The sequence below is a fragment of the Indicator indicator genome, chromosome 23 (assembly GCF_027791375.1).
Source record: "Indicator indicator isolate 239-I01 chromosome 23, UM_Iind_1.1, whole genome shotgun sequence".
Taxonomy (NCBI): Eukaryota; Metazoa; Chordata; class Aves; order Piciformes; family Indicatoridae; genus Indicator; species Indicator indicator.
This window is the reverse complement of record NC_072032.1, coordinates 445,352-472,190: the sequence shown is the minus strand read 5'-3', so window position 1 is coordinate 472,190 and position 26,839 is coordinate 445,352. Positions and strand designations below refer to the sequence as shown.

The following is a 26,839-nucleotide window of genomic DNA, read 5'->3' as shown; positions in this document are numbered from 1 at the left end:
TGAAGATCCCAGACTTCCTTAGTGCTTCCCCAAAAGACTAAAGCAGCCACAGTCCTGAAGGACAGTCCTCCAAGACAGGCCAATCATTTCTATGCAGTCCACCATCCCATGAGCATAGGTGGTTGTAGACATTGTCCAGGATAAAGAAAAAGCCTGGAACATCTTTTATGCTGCCTGGGGATGACAGCTTTGGGCTAGGACAAATTTATTGTTGAATATTTTACCTATTGGAACAAAACAAACAAAGCAAACCCAACACCAACCAATCCCAAATAACACCACTTACTTGAAATATCTTCAAATCCATCCCAGAAATCCCCTACAGTAGCTCCAGTGATGATTTCATTGGTCCTGCAGTTAACCAGATCTACTTCCTGCTGGCCAAATTCCTTCCTAAAGGACTCTGGTCTCCAGAGGTCTGCATTTAGTTTGTGATGCACTCCCGACACCATTACAGGCTATGAAGAAGAAGAATCTATTGTGAAGAACTATGAAACACTGCAAATCCCAGCTGCAATCAGACCAGGGCAATGCAGACAATGTACTGGAGATCTGAAGTGGGCCTTCCCAGAGCACTGCCAGACAGCAGATGGCTCTGTACTGCAACTGAGGCAGCTTTTTACAGAGCCAGAAGGACAGCAGTGTGTTAGAAACTGACTTCAAACAGGAAGATAAACACCTGTTTGTCCTGTGACCTATCCATTCACGAGGGACCTTTTAATGAAGGTTGCTTGTCATTATATCTGCACTTCAGTACCTGAAGGGGACCTACAGGCAGGCTGGGGAGGGACTGCTCAGAAGGGCCTGTGAAGATAGGCTGAAGTGCAATAGTTTGAAAGTGGAGCAGGGCAGTTAGGCTGGGCATCAGGAGGAAGTTGTGCACAGTGAGGCTGGGGAGACACTGGAACAGGCTGCCCAGGGAGGTGGCTGAGGCTCTGTCCCTGGAGACATTCAAGCTCAGCCTGGACATGTCCCTGAGCAGCCTGCTGTAGCTGGAGGTGTCCCTGCTGAGTGCAGAGGGTTGGACAAGATGGCCTTGGAGGGTCCCTTCCAACCCACTGCAATCTGTGAACTGCAGTAAGCTTACACCTGCACTTCAACCAAAGGGCAAAGCACTTGAACTGAAGATGGAAACCCCGACTTCAGTACCTGCCCCTGCTTCCAGCACTCCCTGAAGACGTTCCAGTTGCTCTCATTGTTGGGATCTTGCAGACACAGCAAGCGGTTATCACACAGCCAGTAGTGAGGTGTATCAAAGCCCATGATGGTAGGCTTGATGGTCAGGCCTTGAGGCTTCTTGGGCAAGTCTGTGATGGTTCTGTTTTGCACCAGGGAAGCAAAAATGTCATCAAGGATTTTGGGTGTACTCTTGAGTCCGTTGTCTGCCTAATGTAATTCAAAAGGAAAAAAGAAGTACAAAAAGAGAAGTTGGTGCACTTGTCTCTTGCCTTGGCCTGCAGACTTTAAAGAAGATATTTGCCACTTTCAAAATCTTTCACCTGAGCTGACAGTGGTGCAGAGAAACAGAAGTCTGCACTACACTGCTGTTCAGAAGCTCACCATCACTGTCAATGCCATTTCTGACACTGTCTACAGCATTCTGGCCTCAGCTGTGCTTTGACATGTCAGCAGTGCTGCAGAAAGCCACAGAGCACAGCGGGGCACAGGACTTTCTTTGTATTAAAGAACAGAAATGCAGTTTCAGCATGGGAGTCTCAAGGCCAGTAACTGACCCCACCACTCTGAGGTCCTATCTCGAAGAGCAAAGCCCACACCACCTGAAGTGAACCAGCCTGTGGAGGCAGGACAAAGACAGCCACCCACCACAGAAGGATTTTCCCTCCACCTAGAAGTTCCTTGATGATACCTTTTGAGTCTAATGGACATACCATCCAATGCACCAGCCTCCATAAATCAGTCTGCTCCATCACATGGTTCCCAGTTCCTCCCCAGGCAAGACTTGCTGACACCAAACTATTACTCTACAAAGCACTAACTGGAGCCCTGCAACCCAGAACCTGAACCAAGTTCTTCCCAAAGAGAGAAGTTTACCTACTGTGACTAATGCCTGTGGCAGGTGCCCACAGGTCTAGAGCAGCAGCCTAAGGCTGGTACCTTGTGAAAGCTGTGACCCAAGCCTTCTGCCCTACCTTTGCTGCAGAGGAGTTGAGGAGGTTGCGCAGGAAGCCTGTGTTGTTGTTGCTCACAGGTGTCAGGATTGCACTGTTGAAGGTCTGCAGGGCTGCAGTTGGCTTTGCCAGGCTAGGGAGTGTCTGGAGAGGTTTGTTCTCACTCTTGGAAATCGGTGCAACAAGTTTCTCTGAAATGAGGAAAAGAGTTCAGCTGTGAATGAAGGATTCCTGCTCTCTGGATAGGATAAAACACCACTGTATGCACACCTGGGTGTGCACATGGGCAGAAACCTGCTCCCACTGCCTGCAGGTCAAACACTCCTCCCATTTAGCTTTCTGCAACACTTCCAAGTTTCAATCACACAATTCTAAAATAACCCTCAATAGAATTTTCATGAATACCTGGGATATTGATCCAGTCTTTAAAACAGAATGTGCTAACCCTGACAGCTTTTAGTCCATGGACCGCTTCTGCAGGACAGGCACTGAGCACACATCCCAGCCAGCAGCTTACATCCTTCTCAGTGCCAGACACTGCCAAGTCTGATCTCTCTTGGCATGACAAACAGCTACAAAGGGTTTACACTTCACTGGCTCTGCACATACCTTTGTTTTCTTTATTCACATTTCCACTTGTTAGATTTGATAGCCAACTTAAGGAAGGAGAAGTATTTACTGGGGCAGTTTGTTTACTCCCAGTTGCTGCCTTCAGAGGAGGATCATGTGCAGTGACCTGTGAGCTTAGGCCAAAAGTGGTATGTTGGAGATTGCTCCTCTCTCCAGGTACCAAGTTCTGAAAAAAACAAGATGATGATTTAGAGACACAAACACTCTCCTCAAAGGGAAGCAAGCAAACCAAGGGTCTGGCCCTCCATGAGAGGTCAGCACTGCATCCCTGAGTCACTCAGAGAACAGATCTCCGGCTTGAAGAGCAGGCAGAGGCCATTGCCCCTCAAGACAAGCATGGAAGGCAGAGCTTCCCAAGAGGGATTTTCTGGGAACCAACCACAGCTTCCAGAGCAGCTCTCTTGTATTTCTAGTGGCAGCTGATGTTCAGAGCAGGGCTATGCTGGGGGTCTAGGTCAGCAGACTCAAACAAACCCCCAGTGCTACCAGCATCAGGCAGTGGCAAGAGTCTACTCCCCTGCCAGGACTGAGATACAGCTGCAGGTGCAGCACAAACCACATCTCCTGCACAGCTACTTTATCAGCTCCTTTGGAGATCCTAGCAAGCAGAATAACCTGAACCACTGCTCTGCCCTGGGAGTCTGCCGTAACTGCCTACATTTCTTGCCTCTGCTCTAATGCTTTCCAGTAGGGAAATGATTCTGCACCTGTGTCTGATTGCTGCAATGTCCTTAATTCATCTCTTACTGACTACTGATGCTTGGCAAGGACTCCAAACAAGACAGTATAAAACGTTCCAAACTTTAATGAGCTTCTCCTCACACAGCCAGCACAGTGCCTGATTTTAAGGAGAGGGTGGCACACAAATTAAAATGCAGCTGTTTGTCAAGGGTCAGAGGAAATCTCCACAAACAGAAGACTGAAGCTAGGTCAGCTGCAGGCTAACACATGAATCATGTAACCATCTTCCTCACTTTTAATACTTCACAGTATTTTTCATCTCTTCTTTTGATTACCAACAGCATCATCAAGCTCAGCTTCCTCTTTACACTTAACAAATCTATTCTCAGAAGAAGTTTACAACTGAGCATACAACCAATTACCTAACCCAGCTATGTTCTTGCAAAATGATGCAAAACTAAGCCATTAATTTATGCTCTATTTCCAAAAGCAAAACCTTACTACATCCATTTCTGAACAAACACATGGTAGGGGCTGCTTGTTTGGTTTTGGGTATAATGAGCAGCAAGCTTTGTACCAGGACTCACAAAGATCAGTGCTTCCAGCACTCAATTTCTTCATGTTTAGTTCTTTTGTAAATTCTACTGCTCTTCTGCCCTACTTATTCTGAGTTGCTGCAAGAATTACATCTCGAGGACCCTACAGGGATGGGCTACACCCTGCAACCATTCCTATTAGTGTGTCCTTAAGAGTGTTCTCTCAAGGGTATTCTCAATCTAGTAATTTTTCAAGGCTAAGTCACTTACTGAGGCATCCATGTGTCAAATGGACACAATTAGATTTCCCCCCCCAAAATAAGTGCCCTGTGAAGGTGAATGTTGAGCAGAGATTTTGGACAAACACCTAGCTGGTGGCTTGTCAGCAGCGGTCAGGATTGGCAGACCCACAAAGTCCATTACCAGTGGTTTCAAATATGGGCAGCAGATTGAGGCAAACCAGCACTCAGCAGACAGTGAGACAGCAGCAATACCTGTTTGGAATCGTCCTTCAGAGCTGGCTTGGACAGTGCCTTGAACTGTTTGCTTGCACAGGGACAGTTTGCTTTGATTCCCCACTTGGTTCTCACCGAGTGAACAATGTCACCAACATCATAGAGAGCTGAAGGAAGAGAGTCATCAATGAGCTCACAAGTGATCAGAGGATCCAGCTTTCAGTAACACTGCCAACCTGGGCATGCTGTGCAGGTAAACAATGGCACAAGACTCAGCCCATCACTAGAGAAGTTTTGCTACTTCCCTGTAAAGATCCCAGGCAATTCAACAGTACTAATTACACAGGCTGCTCCAGGTCCAAGGTAATTAAACAGTACTAACTACAAAGTGCTCCACTCTTTGGGCAAGAAACACTAAGATTTTACTAACTTTATTCCTAGGAAAAAACAAAACAAAACAAAAAACCTCCTCACATAATAGAGCATCATCAACAACACAAAAAGACTTTAAAAGTCTGCTGCATTTTTTCATCCCAAACAAGTATTTCACACTGTTGCAGATTAGAGCTAGTGCCTAGCTTAAACACTAATTGTAAATAAGAATAAGAATTTTCTGGAGATTTTAAGTCTAGAAAATAAACAATTTTAGGGACTGGACACAGAATAATGCAAGCAAAGTTTATACCATCCCATTGGTTTGCTGAAAATCTTGTATTTTGTACTACAGATAGTTCTTTCTCTTCTCCCTGTTGCTTCTGCCTGCTTGCAACTTGCCTCTCTCTAAACTTGGTCTTGAAGGAATAATCTTTGACTACCGTGTGAGGTACCAGAGAGGGAGAAGGCAGGGTGGGGGGGGGGCGGGCAGGGAGAAGGAGGCAAACTCTGTGCAGCCTCCTTTGGAGTTGGGGACTTCGTGTAAGGGAGTATTTCTGAGGTAACTGAACATATGTCAATATACCCTGTATATGTTTATTGCCTCTTATAATTTCCTATTTAGTCCATTTTGTGATGCTAGCTTCATTTTGTTTTCCAAAATTCCAAGTTGGTGTGGCAAGTATATTCCGGAGGCAAATCCAACCCACACCAAGTACCTTTTCCAGGGATTATTTGTGTAGGCATTAGATTCTCTGGCTCATGTGGCTGCCCCTTCACACATTTAAACCAGGAGAAAGTATCTGAGTCATCATCTGTAAGACAAAACCATCCCATGGTTGTATCAGTGCACCTTTCAGCCTCCTGTGCAAAGCTCCCCACACCACTGACACTGCAGCCTACAGCAGGCTCAGGTGGGGAAGCCTCACTGCCTTGTTTGTTAGTGACTTCACAGTTCTTTCCCCTCTTCCCTCTCTGTGTCAAGTACCAACATCCATTCTCACCTTCATGTAGGCTCTTTTTCTTCATCCTGTAGCAATCCACACAGACTCCAAAGCCACACTTGGAGCAGACCCAGTGCAGGTTGAAGATTGTGGTGTCACACACGTCGCACATCTCCCGCACGCCGCGGACCGCCCGCTTCCAGGCCACCTGCCCTGTGGGCACGGACACAGCAGGCAGGGTGAGCTCAAGCTGAACAAAGATCTGCATGCTGAACAGAGCTCAGCCAAACTTCAGTGACACAAGAGGCAGGCTTGGGTGTCTATGAGAGCTCCAAAGCAAAGCCTTTGCTCACAGATTCAGGAAAGCAAGGCCAGAAGTGAGCCTAAGCACTAGGGACCATTTTGATTCCTCCTGTGCAGCTCCAGCTCCTACTCCTGATGTGTTTGCCCAAGTTCCCATGCACACTGCTGACATTCTCCCAACTGCAAATTCCACAGCTACCCTAGAAAAAAACAATAGTTTCTACTGTCAAGCTGAGCCTCACGTCTAACTTGCCCCAACCAGCTTGTCCTTACCCTCCTCCAACTACATGATGAGCAAGCAGTTCTCTTGCTCTGAGTAAGTTTTCTGTATGTGTGGAGGAGTCTATCAGACCTTCTGGGAACGACAAGTTGATCTCTGATCAAGTGAGCACTGCTGCTCAGGTTTCTTATGTACCCATTATATTCCACCTGTCCTCAGCCCAAGTCACTCCCCCAGGTCAGTGTAGAAACCTTTCCAGGACTGTGTTACATACAGATTATCATAGAATTGTCAGGGTCGGAAGGGACCTGAAGGATCACGCAGTTCCAACCCTCTGCCATGGGCAGGGACACCTCACACTAGAGCAGGTTGCTGGCCTTAGAAACCTCCAGGGATGAGGCTTCTACCACCTCCCTGGGCAACCTCTGCCAGTGTCTCACCACCCTCATGGGGAACAACTTCTTCCTAACATCCAATCTGAATCTCCCCACTTCTAGTTTTGCTCCATTCCCCCCAGTCCTATCACTCCCTGACACCCTACAAAGACCTTCCCCAGCTTTCTTGTAGCCCCCTTCAGCTACTGGAAGGCCACAAGAAGGTCTTCTCAGAGCCTTCTCCTCTCCAGACTGAACAACCGCAACTGTCTCAGTCTGTCCTCACAGCAGAGGAGCTCCAGCTCTCTGCTTATCCCTTGAGGCCCTTCTCTGGATACCTTCCAGCACCTCCAGATCTTTCCTGTAACAGAGGCTCCAGAACTGGACACAGTGCTTCAGGTGGGGTCTCACCCGAGTGGAGATTGTTTTAGCCTTCATTTATGTAATCAGCTAGAAAATGGACCAGAAACACACATCTGCTTCCTCCCAGACCTGTAACTTTTCTGCCCACAACTTTTCTTCACTTCAAGAGCAAGCTGCAAGCAGCCGTGCCCTAAGGTATGCTAAAAAACCCACCCCAGGGATCCAGGCCATCTGTTGCTCTTCCCCTGTAGAATGCCCACTAACTCCACGTGGAACAAAACCAGAACAGCTCAGCACAGTTTAAGTAGGAGATAAAAACTGTTTGACTGCTTGTTTCTAAAATCTTCCAGGAGACAGAGATCTAAATACCACCAGCTCCATTCTCCTTTGCCTTCTGAAAACATGCACTTTATTTACCATTTTCTAGGCTAATCCTCCGCTTTCCCCTAAGAGGATGAAGTGGGTCCTGTTCTCTTTTATACCTCAGTTTCCTGAACACTGTCCTTTTCCACTCCTCCTATTCTTATGTTTCCTCTCTGCAGTTTGATCCTGCCTCCTCTTTCTGTAGGTCTCCTTTTGGCACTTGGTGTCCAAGGAGCAATATGACCTAACAAGCTGTTCTTTCAACACTCAGTCTTTTACTACACAGATTATTTCACTTGTTGCTTTTTCCACTAGGCCCTTAAGGACTCCATTTAAGGAAGCTCTCCAAAATTTTCTCCCTCACACCTCTCTGTCTTCTGGCTCTACTTGTCTGGTATCTCATTGGTAAAAGAGGAGCAGGGCTAACCCTGAGACATGTTGTGGAGTGTAAACAAATATTCAAAGATAAATGACCTTCTAAAAATAGGACCTGAACAAAATATTTTTGCCTTTTGGAAAAGGTCAGTCTGTCAGTGTTTGTAAAACTGCATCACTGCAACTGGCCTCTGCCAAGGGAAGTTTACCCTAACTTCAAATCACAGTGGCAGAGGAATCTGCCTTTTCCCTGTGCCAGCCAAGTGAGGCTTCTGTCACTGAGCTGTTCAGAGAGATAAATGAGCATCTAGACTGTGAAGAGCCTCTTTCCTAGCCAGGGCATTACAAATATCCTCCCTCTCAATGAGAGAGTTCTGTCTTACTCTCACCAGCCAGGGCATTAACCAATCAAAGAGAGACGCAAGACTCTGCTCCTCTCAAGCCATCTCCAGCACTCACACCTGCCTCTGTGTTTTGCAGCAGAGGATGCTTCTGGTAGGTTTGCTAACAGGTCCATACCCTGCTGCATGCATCCGCTTTGTTTAATGAACTCCACTCAAAATTTCATCCTTCTACAAGCGCTTAAGTATTCCAGTCCTCACTCCCCTCTGGGAGGGCATTCAAGCCCTGTTTTCACTTTCCTTCTCTCCACAACTTGGGAGTGCCTGGTGATGTGATATGATGTTGCATGTCAACACTACCCAAAGGCAGAAGGTACTGGGTAGAGTCTTCTAAACTCTTCTGCATCTTGGTCATGCAGCTATAATCCAAAAACCAAACGTGGTTTCAAATCACTCTGCTCTGACAAGTGATTATGCAAGGTCACAGCAATAGCCTTCCTCATTTGTCGGCTGCTGTTTGCTGCAGAAAGATTCTGATGTGGCCACCCCCCTGCACTCAAGGCTGGGGGTCTGCTGCTGGCAGGACTGTAGAAGCATCTGAGCAGTCCTGCTGGGCAGTGCCAGGTGGAAGACAAGGATTCCTTTTACTGCAGTATTAGGTCCATGGTGTAAGAACCAAAAGATGGAACCAAAGTGAGCTAACAGAATTTGTGAAGTTCAAATGAAAGCTTTATTTCATTTGCATGCTAAGAGGAGACTGTTGTCAGCTGCCTTCTCTGTAATTTATGGGTTTCACACCTGCTTCCAGAACAGAATCGTAATCTCTGCAACAGGAAAAGCAACGTGAAGAGAGTCTGCTGACAAAGAAGAGTGGAATGACTTTTCCTTTTCTCCCTGCTGTGAGCAGAGCTGCTGACACTAGCTCACACCTCTCCTGAGAGGAGGCAAACACTGAAGCTGTGTGTGATATTTCCAAATGCATGCAGTGCACTTTCAAACAGGTGAGAGGACAAAGTTTGCCATAAAGCTGTTAAAGCACACATTATTTTCATAGAAATGCCTCTTACTGTGGGGCTCAATGGTGGACATCACTTCCTTTTCAGATATCACCAGCTGACAGAAGTGGTCTCCAATGTTGGCAAGGATGTACTTTGCTGTGTCGAGATCCAGCCCCACTACATTCTTTGATAAAGGCAGCCACAAACTGATGGCCTCAGGGTCATACTTGTTTGGAGTCAGGAAACCCTCCTCACGCAATATTCCATGCTTATTGAACTGCAGCCTGTGGGAAGAGGGGGCAAAGGAGACAACTCATCATCTCAAATCTTGCTCCACTCTGCATTCACTGCAAGGAGGCAATGCCTGAATGTGCTGTGTGCCAGTGAGTTGAACTCACTGCTCACTACAGCTGTGACAAGCACACTGGTCACTGGCACTAAGCATGCTTAATGTACTGCTTGGGTACAAAAAAAAGGCTCAAACCAGGGTGGTTTTGTTTGTAGTAAGGTAGATTTCCTAACTAAAGGCTTTGTCTTTTTTATTCACACAAAACCAAGCGAGGTTAACAATCTTTAAGATGCATTGGCACTGAGGATCACAACTAGAGACAGTAGCAGTAAGAATTTCATCTATAATTGTGTGCAATGACACCACTTGAAATACAGAAAACATTCTATTAACAATTCATTTATAAGAAGCTGCCAAAACCAAGGAACTGAGCCAAATTTGAGTAAAACTTTCTTCAGTGGTTCTAAGTAGGTGGAAAGAATAAAACCTGTACTGTTAGCATCTGACTGAACAAAAAACCATCCAGAGTTCTGCTCCTGCTTTCAGAAATCTTTGTTCCAAATGCTGTAGAGGGAGGGAGACCTCTGATGATAGTGTGCTCACTATGGAGTTAACTGTGGTAAGAACACATGCTGGCAACTGGTATCACCAGACCAATGCCATCTCTGGGCACTGCAGATTTCCTAGTCAATAGAAAGGGGCAGTTCCATCAGCTTCAGGTTCTAAACTGAAGGACTCTGGTGCTTTGAGCTACACTGCAGCCCAACATGAATTAGCACAGTCTGTTGTTACCTTGGTCTCACAAGTTTCTGACCATTTCCAGGTCAGATTATCTCAAAACGAGTACAGTAAAATCTCTGAGGTTGAAGAACAGAGAAGTAACACAGCTTTTTTTACCTTTTTTTTTTTAAGCCTCTAGATACAAAACATGCAAGGGGACAGTGTTGTGGCAGAAGAATAAACCTCAAGAAACCAGTGAAGGAGTGGAGGAGTTTTTTGAGGGTCTCCTCCCTGCCAATGATTTTATGTAACCTTTCTGTTCAGTTTTCTGAGGGGCTGGAAAACTGCCAAGCAGAAAAGAACCTGGGGGTGCTGCTTGACAGCAGCTAAACATAAGCCAAGGTGTGCCCAGGTGACCAAGAAGGCTATCAGAATCCTGACCTAGATCAGCAAGAGTGTGGGCAGCAGGAGCAGGGCAGTGATCATACCCCTGTACTCAATACTGCAGAGGCCACGCCTTGAGTGCTGGGTTCAGTTTTGGGGTCCTCACTCCAAGAAGGACATTGAGAGGCTGAAGCAGGTCCAGAGAAGGGCAACAAAGCTGGGGAAGGGTCTGGAGAACAGGACTGGGGGGAGCAGCTGAGGGAGCTGGGATTGTTTAGTCTGGAGGAGGCTGAGGGGAAACCTCATTGTTCCCTACAGCTCCCTGAGAGGAGGTTGGAGTGAGGTGGGGGTTGGGCTCTTCTCCCTAGTCTCAGGTGATAGAAGGAGAGGAACTGGCCTGAAATTGTGCCAGGGGAGGATTAGGTTGGAGATGAGGAAAAATTTGTTTGCTGCAAGAGTGGTCAGGGATTGGAACAGACTGCCCAGAGAGGTGGTGGAATCCCCATCCCTGGAGGCATTCCAAAAACCTGTGGCCATGGCACTTGGGGACATGGTATAGCGGCCATGGTGGTGGTGGGTCAATGGTTGAACTCAATCTTAGAAATGAATTCTGCTATTCTATTGAGAAGAAAGTCACTCCTCTGAAAATCAAAAGGAAAAATGAGAAGAAGCAAACTTCCCATCTCCCTTGACACAACCTGCTTTTTGGGGCTTCTTTAATAACAGAGTCCATGCCTTATAGCTTAAATGAGTGCAGGGGGAAATAAAAAGAAGCATGCAACAACATCTGGATGTGAGATCAAACAGTTCATGTGAAAAATGTACACAACTTGAAAACAAAAGGATATGTTAAAAACCAGCCAGCCAGTGCAGTCTGACAGCACCCACCCTGGTGAGTTTTACACCCTCTGTGAAAGGGTTTCTCACAGCCTTAACTAAATATGTTTTATCACTGGAAGACAGTGTTCACCCAAGATTCAGGCTCTGGGGGGGGTGCAGGTGTGGGGTGAAAGATCTGAAGCTGCAGATCAGGTTTGGAAAACCAGCCAGCATTCAGAACTCAGCTTCCTGAGCCTTGCCTTCCTGTCCCTCCACGTCTGTGCTCCTGAACCCCAGTGCAGGTACCAATTAAAGGCTTCTATGGAGAGCTTCAAGAAGCAGTACAAACTCGAGTGTGAAGTGGAATAAAGAACTGAGCCACACAATGGATTTGCCCTTTGCTATTCCATGACTCCATTCAAAAGCCAGTGGCCACTTACTGCGGCTCTTCTGCAGCCATGCTTTTGTCTAACATTTTGTGTCCAACTGCTCACCTTTAGGAGACATGCATGGAATCCAGCCTCTCACTGCTATCTCCACTACTACTGACTTGTACCACTCAAACTAAATTAACGTTATCCCACTGCCACTCAGTCCAGAGTAGCAAAATAAACAGCTTAGAGTCCTGCCAAAATACCTTCTACTCAAATCAAGCAGTTATAAAACTTCTAAGGGCTAAAAATAACACAGACAACCTCTCATAAGCCAGATGTGCCAGCCTGACCAACAGCTACACACCAAGGCCCAGCAATGTTTTTGTTGGTACTCCTCAACATGAGGCATGTTGGTACTCCTCAACATGAGGAGTAAATTGCGTTTACAATGAGGGTGACAGAGCACTGGAACAGGCTGCTCAGGTTGTGGAGTCTCTTCCTCTGGAGACTTTCAAAACCCACCTGGATGCATTTCTGTGCAGACTACCCTACATGATCCTGCTTTGGGAGCGGGTTTAGAGTGGACAATCTCTGGAGGTACCTTCCAACCTCTAACGTACTGTGACACTGAGATTTCTGAGGCAGACACCTAAGGAACTGTTTTCTCATCTGTCCTAGCAGATGAAGTCCATGCTGGAAGCTAACAGCAGAAGAGCCAAAGAGGTCAGAGGTCTGCCTTGGACACAGGGCACATCATTCAGCTCTAAAGAAGATCAAAGCTTTTAGAGAGTCACAGCTGCTCGTACCTTCTGAAGTGGAAGAAGCGACAGAAGACAGTGGAGTCCTTCTGCTCCTTGTTCTTGCGGTAGCTGTCCAGGCGGCACTCCCGGCACTTGTGCAGGTGCGGAGCGATGTTGTTGCAGGAACCATCCTGCACAAAGGCTTCTCCGCTCTGCTGCAGCTTCTTCACTTTGCAAGCATCCGCTAGAATGGACTTGCGAACAATGACTGAAGGGAAGAGAGCAGTGGAAACGAGACAGGCTTCAGGTTCTCATACAGAGTGCAAGCAAAGCTATTTCAGTGACAGAGGTGCAGCTGCTTTCCTGCCACTCTCACATACACTGCAACAAAGCTCTGTTAAAGCAGGTGCAGCAGGCCAGCAAGAACTCTTAAGCTATAGCTGCACTGGAGTCTTGGTCTGTGGAGCCAAGTTTAACAACTTCTTTCTCCCCTCCATTCTGAAAGAGCATTTGGCTTTAACAAAAGCTCTTGAGCCCTCAGGGCTGCAGTACCTGAGCAATGAGCAGCCCACGATCCACAAGTCACAAAGACAGAAGCGCAGCCTGGCCATTTCTCAGTCTCACGATGCAAAATGCGTTTTAGCACTTCATTTAGTAAATGCCAAACGTCCTTCTCCCAAACTGTGGCTGAGCCCCAGCAGGGCACAACTGTGGCTGCTCAGCTGGCTGTGTACCCATGTTAATGATGGAACAGCAGATGGGAAACCAAGACAAGCAACACGAGATTGGAAAGCAAGAAGATGTGGGGGTGTGAGGAGATTTCCAGCTCTCCGAGTGATCAGCTGTAATGCCTGATGCACAAGACATGAAATCAGGACCCCAGCTCCTTAAACAACTACAGCCTTTGCCATTCTGTCCCATGGGGACAGCTTGAAGAGCTCACCAAGTGGAACTGGGCCACACAAAAAACCCAAAACAAAACCAGAAAGTAGGTGGATATGGGTTTTTTTTGTTGGTTGTTTCTTTTTTGTTAGTTGGGGTATTTGTTTGTTTTCAGAACAGTTATTTAATGACAGCCCCACTGGAAAAATGCTTTGTTGAGAACATCTCACTAGCTTACAAAATTTAAATTTAATTTTTGGAAAAGCTGTCTCATTATGCCCTCAGCATTTGCATTCCAAACAGATCCTTGCATTTGTAATTCATTTTGCCGTTCTGTTCTGGCATGCGTTTTGTAACTACTTCTTTCCAGAAATTACTGAGTCCTTTTCCCTGATCAAGGAAGGACTTTCTTCAAATTTATTTCTTGGCCTCTGTAAAAGAGCCCACAAACAACTCAGATTCAAGACTCACTCACAACTGACACTGCTAATCCTGCATACATTACAAAGGACCTACTTGTCTGCAGTCACACAGCAGCAAGGACTTTCACAAAGTGTGAAGAACACTTACTGTTATCCTGCACCTTGGCACTCCCAGTCCAAAAGCTTTCGTTTTCATTTCTGTCACAAAGAATCTCATTTGAATGCTTTCGAATAAAAAACTCCATGTCTGTGAGTTCATTTATCTTGTTTGCTCTGTGGCTGTTCTGGCTATGGCAGCTGCTTTGTGATCTCACTCCAGAGTCAGCAAAAGGGAGCAGATGAGCATCTGAGGTCGAGGGTCTACAGTCCAAAGTCCGCTGCAGCTCCACAGCGCTACTGCCCCTGGGTATGGCTGTGGAAGGGTTTAGGTGCTGCAACTGGTTTACAGAAACACATTCTTTTGAAAAGTTTGTTGCAGGCTTCAGGAGAGGTTCTTTTGTATTTTTCAGGTTGGTTCCTTTCTCATTCGCTGAATCAGCCAAAGATGAAGATCTCAAGGGTGTCAAAGAGGTATATTTAGCGTTTGGGTTGCTAAGGTTTTGTTCTTTAGACACAAACCCCACCTTGGGAAAGGCAGTCAGGTTTTCCTTCAATGGTTTCATTCCAGCACTAAGACAAGAAGGATGAGTTTCTGGTAAGCTTCGTCTGCATGTGCTGAAACACATGAGATGCAATAATCAGACAAAGAAAAAGGAGTCCACCAAATCAGGGCATCGGCTGCTCAATCCAGGAACATTTGAATCTTGGAAGAAGAAATTTAATCCTGCCCTTTGAGTTCTGATGTTCAGCATTTTCAGTGTTGGAGTTCTGAGGGGGAGTTGTTTAGTTTTCTGGGGTGGTTTTTCGGTTTTGAATTTTTTATTTTTTTTTTTAGAGTTGGGCAAGAATGCTAAAGTTACACACACAAACTCAGCTACTGCAGCTGCCTTGCTGCCTTCTCAAGTGAGCAGCTCCTGCTTCACTGTCTCCAGGAAAGGCTGCACAACCAACAACCAACAGTTCACTTGCAGGTCTGCCCAAGAGGGTTCTAACACTCAAGGAACTTCTGGCTAGCACTCTAGGTCTGTAATGCAGACAGTAAAACTGCTCCCACACAAACAGCTCCAATTAAAAAAAAGTCCTTTTCCCCCTCAAATTATCCTGTGATATACATATGCAAAACTAAGTATAAAATCCCTTCTTCCTCTTCTTTTCAAGCTAATACACAAAATCTGTTTTCCTGTCACACTGTTTCTACCATGATGTTCATTTTTGTAACAGAATCACGAGGAACACGGAGGTTTGAAGTCAACAGTGTTCAAAAGATAACTGAGGACCTGTAACTGATCTGCAAGGAGCCAGTGTATAAGACACCTGCCTCGATGTGTTGTGTTTTTCCTGGGGCAGAGGAGGAATGCATTTGGCAAAAAGCAGGCACCACACCTACACGCAGGCCAGCAGGTTACAGATGGGTACAGTGAAGCTCTGCCATTGGCCTGTGACAGTGAAGGGCAGCTATATATGTAAGGCATAAGCAAGTAAATTATGTATCCAGGGCAATTAAGTCAACCACTTTTCTCTGCTAATATTACAGCAGATTATTTGCCACAGATCTTTAAAACAACCTGAGTTTGGTTTGGAGGTATTCTTAGAAGAAAATAAGTCTGCATAGGTGCAAACTGCTTCCTTACCCTTGAGGTGTTTCTGCACCAAGGTTGGGTGGTGAGTTAGCTGGCAGGGGCAGGCCTTGGTGCCTTTGGTCTTTATTAGCAGGAGTACATCCTAACAATGCTTCACCCAACACGGTTGGTACTGACTGCACATGTCCCTGACTGGGAGGAACCTGTAACAGAGATTTCAACAGCTAGGAAAACTCAGGGTAACAGAAATGCTGCTTTGCAGGCATCAGCTCAACAGAAAAAAAATACATCAATGCCTTTCTTAGCAGTGAAGACTGTTCCTTGCTCAATCTGCAAGATGGAAAGACTTTCATATCCTTCTAAACCTTATGGGTTCTATTAAACACTGCTCATGCTAATTAATTTTCTTCAATTAAACTTGGGCAGGGGGGAAGAAAGGTATATTAAGAAAGTGGAAAGGAAGAAACAGAGAGCTCTGCTCTTCATAACTGACAGGGAAATGATCTTTCCAAAATAACTGCAGTAATCAGAATTTGGAAAAAGCTTTAAGATTCTCAGATGAGCTCTGAAGAGAAAATTAAAACTGTGGTGATAGTCTGAAAACATCACCAGAGCTCCAGATGTGCACTTCCCTGTAGCAAGAACAATCCTTGTACTAGGATTCTACAAAGTGTTAACTAAAGAAATCCTGTGCTGACTGAATCAGCAGTCTTACAAATCTGCCACTGTTCTTAGGAACACAAGAGACCTACCCAGTTAGCAAGCATCTTTAAAACCTGTTTTCTCTGGGCTCCCTCCTCAGCTCTATCACCCATATTCCACTCCCACATGCTCAACCAGACTTGTTAGTATCAGCTCCAAAGGATTTCCTTTCTACTTTGATAGAGCACAGCTGGCAGGCATCAAGATAAACTCTCACAAAAATGCTGGAATTAACTCCTCCTTAGAAATCAGAGACTAAGTAAACACAACAAGGCTTTGGCTTATGGCTCCACAGCCATGGAAACCAGGAAAGCTACCCTCATCAGAACCCTCCCGCATCAGGTACCCTGCTGCTACCCTCATCAGAAAGGACACTCACTTTACCATTGTGAGGATATAATTGTAAGACACTTCCCCAAGAGAACAAAAGTGATCAATGATGCAGGAAAAAAAGCTATGAATTCAGATCACAGTAACTCTTCTGCAGGACACTAGGATACAGAATAAAGAGCAGCTTTGCATGTATCAAGCAGGCTGCTCAATGGTCGAATGTGCAGAAGGCTACAGAACAGTGACTGAGCAGCCAAAAAGGCACTCAAGGTGCTCAAGCAGGAGTTACAGAAGCAGCACAAGCAGGATATGTCTGTAGCATGCTGAGTGGGATACACTTCTCCTTAGCACTAACTGCAAGCCAGAGAACTCCTTTCAGCGAGGAATCCTACCCTGTACCTCCCTCCTTCACACTGCATCCGAGAAGCCATTAACAATTGCTAATAATGGTACCCAGTAATTAGCCAGATCTACACAGCTGCCTCAGCACACAGGTCAAGAACACCAAGCCAAAAAAACAAAACCCAACCTTCCCACCCCACCACCACTCCAGAGATTCCAGAAAGCTACTCTTGCCTCAAATGCAATTTCTAGCCTGGAACACTGGAGCAAAATGATAGGGCAAGTTTGAAGTACTGCTCTTTAGCAAAGCTGTTAGTTTTCATCTGCATTTCTATGCTTGTATTTCCCAGATAGTCTTCTGACCGTTGAGACAGTTTTCTTAGATATCAGTGATACTTGGGGGCTCACTCACAAAGGAAGTAAGTGTAGACATGAAGTATTAGGAAAGTAGTCATGGGCATTTTTTGTACTGAAACAGTATTTTTTCAGACTTCTGCTTGTGCAGCTTGGATCCTCAAAACACCTGAGTGCTGCCTGAAGCTTTTGGGTTTAGATACAAAACAGTTAAAAGAACGTGCAAAGCCAAGGTTATAAACTTGAGAAGTGCTTTGCATTTCCTCCCACTGTAGAATACATGACCAGGCAGGCTAACTCCTAAGCAGGTGGGGGCAAAAAGCACACCTAAAAAAAAAAACACCACCCCACCAAACCAACCACCACCACTGAAAACAACCAACCCAACGACCTTCAAGCCTCAGTAACTTTTCCTTCCATTATCACATGGCAAGATGTTTTCACCCATGCCCAGACAAGTTTCAAAGTACTCAACACACCCTCCAAGGGATTATATTTATTGTTCCACTCTCCTTCTAATCCTCATTTCAGGTTGTTTTGAGAAGTAACACAGCCATTATGCAACAGTCATATGTAACGCAGGAAGGTGTTACCTCAGAAGATTTGGCCTGCTTTGCATCAATGCTTCCACCATTCTCAGATGACTTCCTTTTCACCGCCCCAATTCTTTTAGACTTATCTGGAAGAGAAGGTGAACAGGATTAGTCCATTCATCACAAACATGCTACTTAGTGCCCGAAGGACAAAGAGTAACAGCTCTTACCACACTTTCCGTTGTTGTCATATATGATTTCAACATGAATTAACTCTGGATCCAGAGTTTTTAAAGCTGGAATCTTGGAAAAGAACAAAAACACAGAAAGAGCCATGTCAAGAGGTGGAAGTTCCCATTGGGACACATTTATCTTAGGTGTTGTGGTACAGACACTTTGCTTCTATGCTCTTTGAATGCCAAGCTGAATTTAGCAATAGATTATTGTGACAGTGTCTATGAATGAAAGCCCAAACACGAAATGCTGCTTCAGAGTGCTGTTTATGCAGCATAGAAGGCAAGGCAAGCAGGATCAGAAGCTTGCCTCACCCTTCCAATAAGGATTCCAGGTCTCCCTCACTTTGTGCAGAAGGCCATTTGTGATTTGACAATTCTACCAGCACCACAGGGAAACCCTTTAGGTAATCTTTACTCTGCACTACACTGGCCCCCATTTTTATGAGCTTATTAGTGTAAGGACAGAATTAAAAGTAGTGCTGGTGGGGATATAATTTCAAGTTCTCACCCATTCCCATCTCCATTTGTAAAGCCACAGCAACTGATTCTTACCTCCTGACAGTTGACTTCTAGGGTTCTTGTAGCTGGATTGCCATTGACAACAACAGCTGTGAACCATTGAGTAGATGGATCTAGGCTATAAATTCTAATTTTTGAACCAATGATATTTTTCCCTCCTTAAAAAAAAAAAAAGATAGTGAACATGAACATCTCAGTTACCAACATGACATTGCTGGCAGTGCTGCATGCAAGGTGCAAGTAAGCAAAACAGAGAATGTGATAAATCTATCAGGTCCCAGCTACCTCCTTCCTGTAACAGTTCAGTGAAGTTTTTCAGAGGTTAAGACATGGAGCAGAGGCCAGACTGACCTCCAGATTTCAGTGACATGGGAATGAAGATTCAATGATTAAATGTCACTTTTTCCTTTCTTTAGAGTATTGGAAATGACAACTCTAAAACTTTGGAAGTTTTATAAACAAGTAGCAGACAGGAAAAAAATATTAAAAGAAAAATCAAAGTTACTTGAAACTAACAACTCCAAATAATTTCAGGGATGACTGCTAGGAATTTGCTCTCTTTCACAAGTGCCAGACCACCTATATGTGCCTAAATTAGGTACTGACTCATACAAAAGGTAATACTCAAAACTTAAATCTCTGTACTGCTCAGTAAAGCATTCACTGCTGCAAAAGAAACTGGAACCAATATTTTTCAAAAAGTTTTTATCCCTAAGCCAGATTCCTGTCATTTACACCACCACTGTTACCACTTCCCTTTTGCTTTGGGTATTTATTGCTAGAGTTTTCCACTACACAGCATGTACCTTGAACCAAGCGTGTTTCATCTAGGTGTTTCTTAACCAAAGCCTGAATTTCCTCATTAACATTTTGATCATCCTTAAGAGGAAGCCTGGAATTGTCTACATCCTGGTTAGGAAACAAAAAAAAAGGTAACTAATAAGGAAAATTATTAACAAAGTCCCATAATGCAAGACAGCAGCAATTCATTCAAGTTCAACAAGCTTCTCCTAGCTGATTTCCTTCAGCAACCAGGATATTGTATTTTTGTACTCATTTCCTTGCCACTAATCTGGATCAACTATCTGGAAGTCCAGCTGAAGTGAGCTCTCCCCTTTTTTCTCCCCTGCCATTTGCGCAAAGAAGGCTGATGAACTAGTAGTCAAGAAACTGCTATTCAGGATGCCAGAAAATTAATCTTCTACACTGTAGTACTGAGATAAGGCTTCTACATAAAGGAATCTCTATTCAGTTTCTGGGCCAACCCAAGCAAGACAACAATCTACAACTCAAATTTAGCATTAAGTGATTCTTTTGTTAGTTTCTTGGAGCCTTTGCCTATCTACTGACTGCTAAAAAGTCAAAGCAGAACAGTACTGATGCCACTGGGAGCATGGGGCATCCATTACTTCTTTCATTCAGACTATTTATAGCTCTTATGAGCAGTTTCCTGAATTCTTTAGCATCAGTAGATTCTCGTTTTCAAAAGGCCTGACCAGGGCAATTGTTCCAACCTCTCCCTCTGCCTAATTTTCACTAACAATTTCTCCTCCTCAATAAAGGGACTATAATTCAACCATCTCATTTACATCCTGCCCAATTCATCATTTGTTTAGAATTAGAAGTGTTGCAGTTCTAATTGAAAACCAAGATTTATTCCAGACATGCCTGCAACTCCGCACATAGCAATGGCTATTGTGTCGGCAAGAACAAAAGGAAACTATTCCAGATTATTCCCACCATTGACCTGACAACAGCTGACACCTGAGCTGAGTAATTGCCCCAGCACACTTCCTCACCCAATGCTCTTAAATGACCACGATCAGAAGGTTTTAAATCAGCAGACACATTACATTCAGAACTGGTATCTATGAGTTAGAGCCATGAAAACCTGCATCGAAGGACTGCATTTACAATATATTAACTTGACATATCTCAAATCCCAAGATGAAAGATTTATCTTCCCAAGGTTACCTGAATGGGTGTCAGAAGGTCTTTAGAAATGAAAACACATCTCTCCTCCCCAAGATAGCGCACGCAAACAATTGATCCCAAACCAGCTTTGTCCACCAAGGATTTGTAAGTCTAGAAGAGTGAAAAGCAAAAGCATTGTGTTAGAGTAAGAAGATCTCACTATTCCTCATTTGCATTAAAGAAATTACTCTAGCTTTGCATCATCTCCTCTGCTAATGTACCACAGCTACATGCAACTCTTGCAACAAAGCAAGTTTCTAACACAACTTCTAATGCAGGCCTAAATAAAGGAGTCACTGGACTCTACTGGAAACTCATATCCTTAATTATTAGAATGAGCTAGGATAGGAATTTAGTTCAGGTGGCTGCCATGAATCATTCATCTCAATACAAAGAGTTGCTAAGAGTTCTAATTGTGGGTATGTTAATGAAACACCCTCCTCATGGCAGACTGGGAGAATAACTAGCAGATCAAGAAAGGCCTGCTGCACAGCTTACGCTCAAGTTCCCAAAGCTCAGGAACACTGGTAACAAAGATAAGAATGCACTCAGTTCAGCTGTGCCTCAGAGCCGCTACAGCACTGCCATGCAGTGATGGACCTGTGCCCGGGTACACCCAAGGCTGTAAGAACTGACAAGAAACAACAATTTCCTTTAAAAGCCTTTGAACTCTTCCTAATACGTCCACAGTTAAACAATGTCTAGCCGTACAGTAACAGCTCTGAGTAGGTAGGCATCAGGAGCCTGGAACAAGTGGCAAGAACTCCTCCCTGGGTAAAAGGCACATTTGTGCCCCATTTAAAGGAAAAAACAAACCCCCGTCTGACAGAGTGTGTGCTTGGGTTTCCAAAGGACTGATCAAGCAAAGACTTCCTTTCCCTTTACTATTTTCACTTCAGTTACGACCAGGACTGGCAAAGGGGCAGCATCACCAGAAGAGAAGCAGGAGTGTCTGGGAGTGACTGGGCAGAAGTGCTCTTCCATCTCTCTTGCATCAAAAATACATGCTCAAGATTAAAACAAATTAATCCACACACCTCTTTTTGGACCCCTTCTTTTTTGTTTTGTGTGATGATGTTAAAGGGAGGAAAAGTCTTTTTTTTATTTTTTTTGCCAAGACAAGCTCCAGTATTGTGCTTTACTTTAGCCTAAGTGGCTCCTTGATAGATGAGCTTTTAAAGATGCACAGTGCATGAACTGGTTCTTCAAAGATATCATGAAGGAACAGTAATGCACCACAAAGCATCCAGCAAGAATTGTTCAGACACTTGGAAAAGGACAACAGCTAAGTTTAAATTGCAGGCTTTCAGAACACTGCACCAGCAAAATTACCAGTGAACTGCTGACACTAATGCACAGGTCAGGAACTGAGGATTTGTCTTTCTAGTTCCTCTCCCATCCTATTTGGCCCTACTTCCAATATCTGTTTAGATTAGCTTTGCTGAAGAAAAGACCTCAGCTGAAATGCAGCACTGCACGTGTTGTACCTGCTGAAGAGTATTAAAACATGCAGCACAACTTCAGCATAATTGAGGCCCAGCAAGTTTACATCTCCATTTAATTCACAACTACTCTGATCAGCAGTAGTATCTGAAGTATTCAAACACAGCTGAGATACAGCACAAAATGCTCCCCGTTCACCTCTGCCAGGTGATTTGCCTAGCCAGCCATGCATGGTGCTTACAGAAAGCTTGGTTCTCTGCCTTGTGCAGTGAAGCTCCAGCGTTTATATAGACAAAATCCAAATCCCACCAATCACCTGTGCCAGGCAGCCATTGCAGAAGGGTCTATCTTAGATCAAGAAGCACTGAAGAATCAACAGTACCCAAGGCAGAGTAAACCAAGAATTCAAGATACAAGTGTTGGCTATATACTCAGAACCTGTCCTTCACCCTTTTTCTCTGGTTGCAACTGCAACTTCATGCAAGCAGGAAGAAACCAGAGGGAGAAGGAATTAACACTGTGGCTTGGGAAGGAAGCAAATTCATACAAATAATACCGCCAGGCACTACACACCAACTTCCACTGCTGGCAAGTTCTGCCTAGCTCTAGCTGTACAAAGATACTTAGTCTCCCTTCAGATCACATTTAAGAGCACAGGAGTGAAGCTGTACTTCAGAAATCCACACTTGTATCAACACTGTCCTTACAAGACACAGCTACAAAGGCAAAGTGATTTAGGCCAAGTATATACTTGCCATTGCAGGCCACTGGACAGGAGACATAGAAGTGGCTGGAAATTTTCTTTCAGCCAGGACCAGCTTTTGCTCCACCAGGAATGCTTTCATTCTATGGTTGTAGACTTCTATCCATCTCCTCTTTTCCCATGGCTCATCATCAAACTCCATACAAATCTACAGAAAGGAAATGAAGTGAAGGAGTGACTGACCATCAAATACACAGACAACATGAAAAAGAATAATAAACAATTTTCTTGGAAATAAAGAAATCAAAGTTCTTTATAATATGAACATGATTATTGCCTTTCTGTCAAGCACAACCACTAAAGCATCCCAGGCTGACCTAGTATGTGATAAGTGACAGTCACTCCATTCTGCAGTGTTCTCATCTCAAAAAGTCGTCTGCTGATCAAGGACAGTTCAATGCCTTAAGTCTGCCACCACTGTTTACAACTAAGGAAAGCCACAGCACAATTCCTCAGAACTCTCAAGGGCTGTACACTGTAATGTCAATGCATTTGCCACACACTTGCCACTCTCCTCTGGAGCACTTGAACAAACAAGGCATTTTTCCAAAGAGTCCCAAAGAATATAACTTTAGTTAACTTGGTGAAAGCACAAGTGACAGGAAGCCAGCAGAGTGCTCCATTAACATCATGTGAAGAAGGTCATTTGCTGCCTGCTTGTAACAGGTGTTTATGACTCTGAAGCATCTACACAAACTTCAACAGCAAAGGAATGATCAACTCTTGGGAAAATTAAGGTGACTCAACCAGTTTCTTTGGGATGGCATTACCCTTCTTTGCTGATTTTTCCATGCTGCTTTATGAAAGGATTTGTAAAGATCAAACACAACTTTGGAAGTGGAATATCTTGGTAAAGCACACTTCTCAGGAAAAGAATACTAAGATAATTAAAAAAATAGTACGTATGTTTTTTTTAAAATCACTCGAGTCTTCCCATAAAATGCAACAGTCTAATCCACACCTATTTAATTTACCCTAACAGCAGAGAAACCTCACTTGAGTGAATCTCTTGCTTAGTTTCTCCCTCTAAGGGGAAAGGCAAGTAAAAGCACATGAATAGGAATGTTCCCACAGGCAGGAGGGTACAGAAATTAGTCATTTTGAAGTTCCTGGAAACAAGGAAAGAGATAAGCAAACAAGGCAAGTGCCAGAACCAGAATGGCTTGTTTTGTCTGTAGCATCAGCACTGCACAAGCAGGACAATACAGTTGAGAAAATACTTCCAAAGGCAGCTGACAGTCCTTCTGTCCTATAGCTTGTTCCTGATGATATACAAAAAGCAAAGTTTGAAGGACTAACTAGAAACATTTTCCTCTCCCAATCCATTAGTGGTTTGGGTCTAAGTCTTCCCCCAAGGCGCCAGAGGAAAGTAGCAGGCATGTGCTTGCTACTTGGCAACTTCTTGAACACTTTTCCTGGGGAATGCATTAAGCCAATGGCTTCTGGCAGAACCATAACCAGTTCCAAGGCTCACAGTGAAGTCTCCAACCGCATCTGCTGCTTCTCCTTTTAAGTCCCAGAGAAGGACCTTAAGAAGAGCTCTCTGTAGCAGCACTATCCTCCTCCCCCTCACTCCAAGTACGGCACAGAGACAGCCCCTTTGACCAAAGACGGAGAAAGCTCCACCCCTACCGCACATCCACAACAAGAAGCTCGGCCTCTAACAACTCTTCCTAACAAAGTTTACACTTCCTAAAGTTACACTTCCAAAAAGGAGTTAGAAACGCCTACAATATCTGTTTCACAATGAGCAGATGTTTCTTCAGCTAATTAAAGGCCATAGAGTTCCCTTAAAAAAAAGAAAAACGGGCAATTAAACCATTTTAATTGGAAGATGGTGCTGTCATAGAACAGCCTACCACTAAAGTCTGCTGTAGAAACAAGCAAAAGGACCACGCAGAAGATGCCCTTAGAGAGCTCACTGTGTACTACAGTAATTGCCCAGACATGGCTGGATAGCTTCACTGATTACAGTTGCCAGGGAGCCTCTCAAGAGCTTCACGGTCCAACTCAATTATCACTCGACTTTCACCCAAAGTACAGTTAAACTACACGAAGCTTGCAGTAACTGATTGTTTAAAATCAGTTAGTAATGATTATTAAGTGGCCACCATACCAGAAGAGTCCAAAATACCTCCACCACCACACATGAATTGGTACATCTTTCAAGACAGTTGAAGTACTTGTTCATTACTAGCTACTCCAAAGGCTGAGAAAGGTCACCAAGCACAACAACACGAGTGTTACACTTTCATCTCTGGGGAAAAAAACAAACCTGTTCACATGTGACCAGACCTTAAATTCCATTTAAGAAATACACATAAATAAAAAGGTAGGCACAACGGACACAATAAAAAAACCTTACGTTTTCAAAATGCTAGTGGAAGGAAGCAGATTTATCATTAGTTTGACGCGGTTTCCAGCATTAGGTGCACCACAGTCCGGGCTTTAGCCAGGGGTGCACGTTTTCAAGCATGTTAAGTAGGCAAGTTGACCAAGAAGGGCCTCCCTACCCCAACAACTGCGTGTATATATAGTTGTGTGCACGCACACCAAGTTCCCAGAGCACAGGGTAAGCACTCTCGTTTTAGAAGGTCTCTTCGAAAGTTGCCTGTTACCTTTAGGTCTTGTTTAGATATGTCCGTGTGCGAAACTGCTCGGATCCTGCCTGACTTCCAGGGCCATTCCAAGACGCGGCTGACGTCCCAGGGCCTGTCGTCTTCCTCCGACAGGCTGAGGAACTTCTTTCCCACGAGCAGCGACCAGCTCCCCTCGAGCCTCAGCACCATTTTAACTCATCGGGAGGCCTTCAGAGAGGAAGTCGACGGAAGGAGGAGAGAAAGAAACAAAACACAGCAAGGCGGCGATCAGCTGGCAGGCCGCGCTCCCAACCCTGCCCGCAACTCACCCCGCGCCCGCCTTTCCTCGCAGGGACCCGCAGGGGCCAAGGCGGGCGGGAGCAGCCGTGTTTCCTTTTTCTCCTTCCCGTCCTCCCGCCTCCCTCCGCCGCTTCTCATCAGGCGGCTCCAGCCGAGCCCTCGAACACCCACAGGACGCCTCCTTGCCCACGGTCCTGTTAACCATTGCCTCAGTCTGGAGGGCTGTAAAGAAATACCAAAAGCTGCTGCAGTGCAGCTCGCAGCGACTTCCACCCCGGTCGGCCGCCCTCAGCCTGTCCCCCGCCGACTCTTTGTTTCCTCCCTCCGAGGAGCAGGAGCGCGAGGCGGCAGCTGAAGGCGAAGCAGGGAAGGAGCCGATCGGGCCAAGCTCCTTCCGGACTCCTCTCCGCCTCACCCACACCCCCTCCCGCCCGCCCAGACAGCCTGGAGCCTTGCGCCTTCCGTCACCCGGTCTCCCCGGCCCCCGCTGCTGTTCCCCCCGGCGCACCCCGCGGCCACACGGTGCCCGTCGGCGAGCCCCGCAAACACGGCGCTGCCTCGGCTCCGGCCACTGCGCACAGCTGAACCCCACGCGCACACCCCCTCACCGCGCGCGCCCGCCCCTACCCCGGCTGGCAGCCCACCCCCGCTGCTCTCTCCCTCGCTCCCATTGGCTCCTCCTCGCCAACCGGGCGGGGCCCATGGCCAGCCTTCCGCTGCGATTGGCCTGTGGGGGGGGGGGAAGGGTGCACGCACCCCGGCCACGCCCCAAAACCGTTGCTCAGCAGATGGCGGATAAAAAAAAGTGAAGTATCCTTCCGCAGAGCGTCGAGTGAAGGAGTCCGGCAGCTCGCCCACATCCACGAAGAACCCAAAGATGGGGCCAAAAGCCAGCGTGCTCGAGAGCCCAAGCACGCCTGCAGGCTTAGGGTTCTGCCGTAGGCCGGCTACAGCCTTAAGCCCTAAGGAGCGCCTTTAGAGATAGCGGAAGGATCTAAAGGCGGCAAAAGGCGTGAACCGACCCTTATACGTGCGGTTCGCGGCGTACTCAGATATAGCACAGGGGGAGGGGGCACCTGCGGGCGCCTCTGCGCAGGCGCCTGTCGGCAGCGGGCACCTGCGGGGGCGCTGCGCGCCGCCTTCTGCGCAGCCAGGGCAGTGCCCGGCACCTGCCCGCCGCCGCCTCTGCGCCTGCGTGTTGGGGCGCGGCGGCGCCCACGGATGGGCGGAGCCAGGCCGGGGAGTGCTGTCGGGCACCATCTTGTTTGGTGGCCTTGAAGGCTGAGGGAATGGTAGGCTGCTGCGTGACACCAGGCCTTACAGCGGCCAAAAGATGTGCTGGAGCACCCTTGCAAGGCTGGCAGTCTTCAG

General features: G+C 45.9%; 1 protein-coding gene across 1 annotated transcript in view; it reads right to left on the bottom strand.

Annotated features, from left to right (window-relative positions):
• KDM3A (lysine demethylase 3A) overlaps positions 1–25,791 on the bottom strand; it is a 31,066-nt gene extending 5,275 nt beyond the window's left edge. The window contains exons 1-19 of the mRNA XM_054391703.1: positions 25,705–25,791; positions 25,208–25,396; positions 22,582–22,737; positions 20,384–20,494; positions 19,216–19,318; positions 18,443–18,567; positions 17,885–17,957; positions 17,715–17,800; positions 15,445–15,596; positions 13,863–14,428; positions 12,477–12,678; positions 9,154–9,368; positions 5,808–5,960; positions 5,523–5,618; positions 4,471–4,598; positions 2,739–2,925; positions 2,151–2,320; positions 1,150–1,386; positions 287–458 (exon numbers count right to left, since the gene is read on the bottom strand). Of these exons, the coding sequence (XP_054247678.1) occupies positions 287–458; positions 1,150–1,386; positions 2,151–2,320; positions 2,739–2,925; positions 4,471–4,598; positions 5,523–5,618; positions 5,808–5,960; positions 9,154–9,368; positions 12,477–12,678; positions 13,863–14,428; positions 15,445–15,596; positions 17,715–17,800; positions 17,885–17,957; positions 18,443–18,567; positions 19,216–19,318; positions 20,384–20,494; positions 22,582–22,737; positions 25,208–25,378 (3,103 nt within the window). The 5' untranslated portion in view covers positions 25,379–25,396; positions 25,705–25,791. The remainder of the gene's footprint in view (positions 1–286; positions 459–1,149; positions 1,387–2,150; positions 2,321–2,738; positions 2,926–4,470; positions 4,599–5,522; positions 5,619–5,807; positions 5,961–9,153; positions 9,369–12,476; positions 12,679–13,862; positions 14,429–15,444; positions 15,597–17,714; positions 17,801–17,884; positions 17,958–18,442; positions 18,568–19,215; positions 19,319–20,383; positions 20,495–22,581; positions 22,738–25,207; positions 25,397–25,704) is intronic.
• Positions 25,792–26,839: the final 1,048 nt, after the last annotated feature.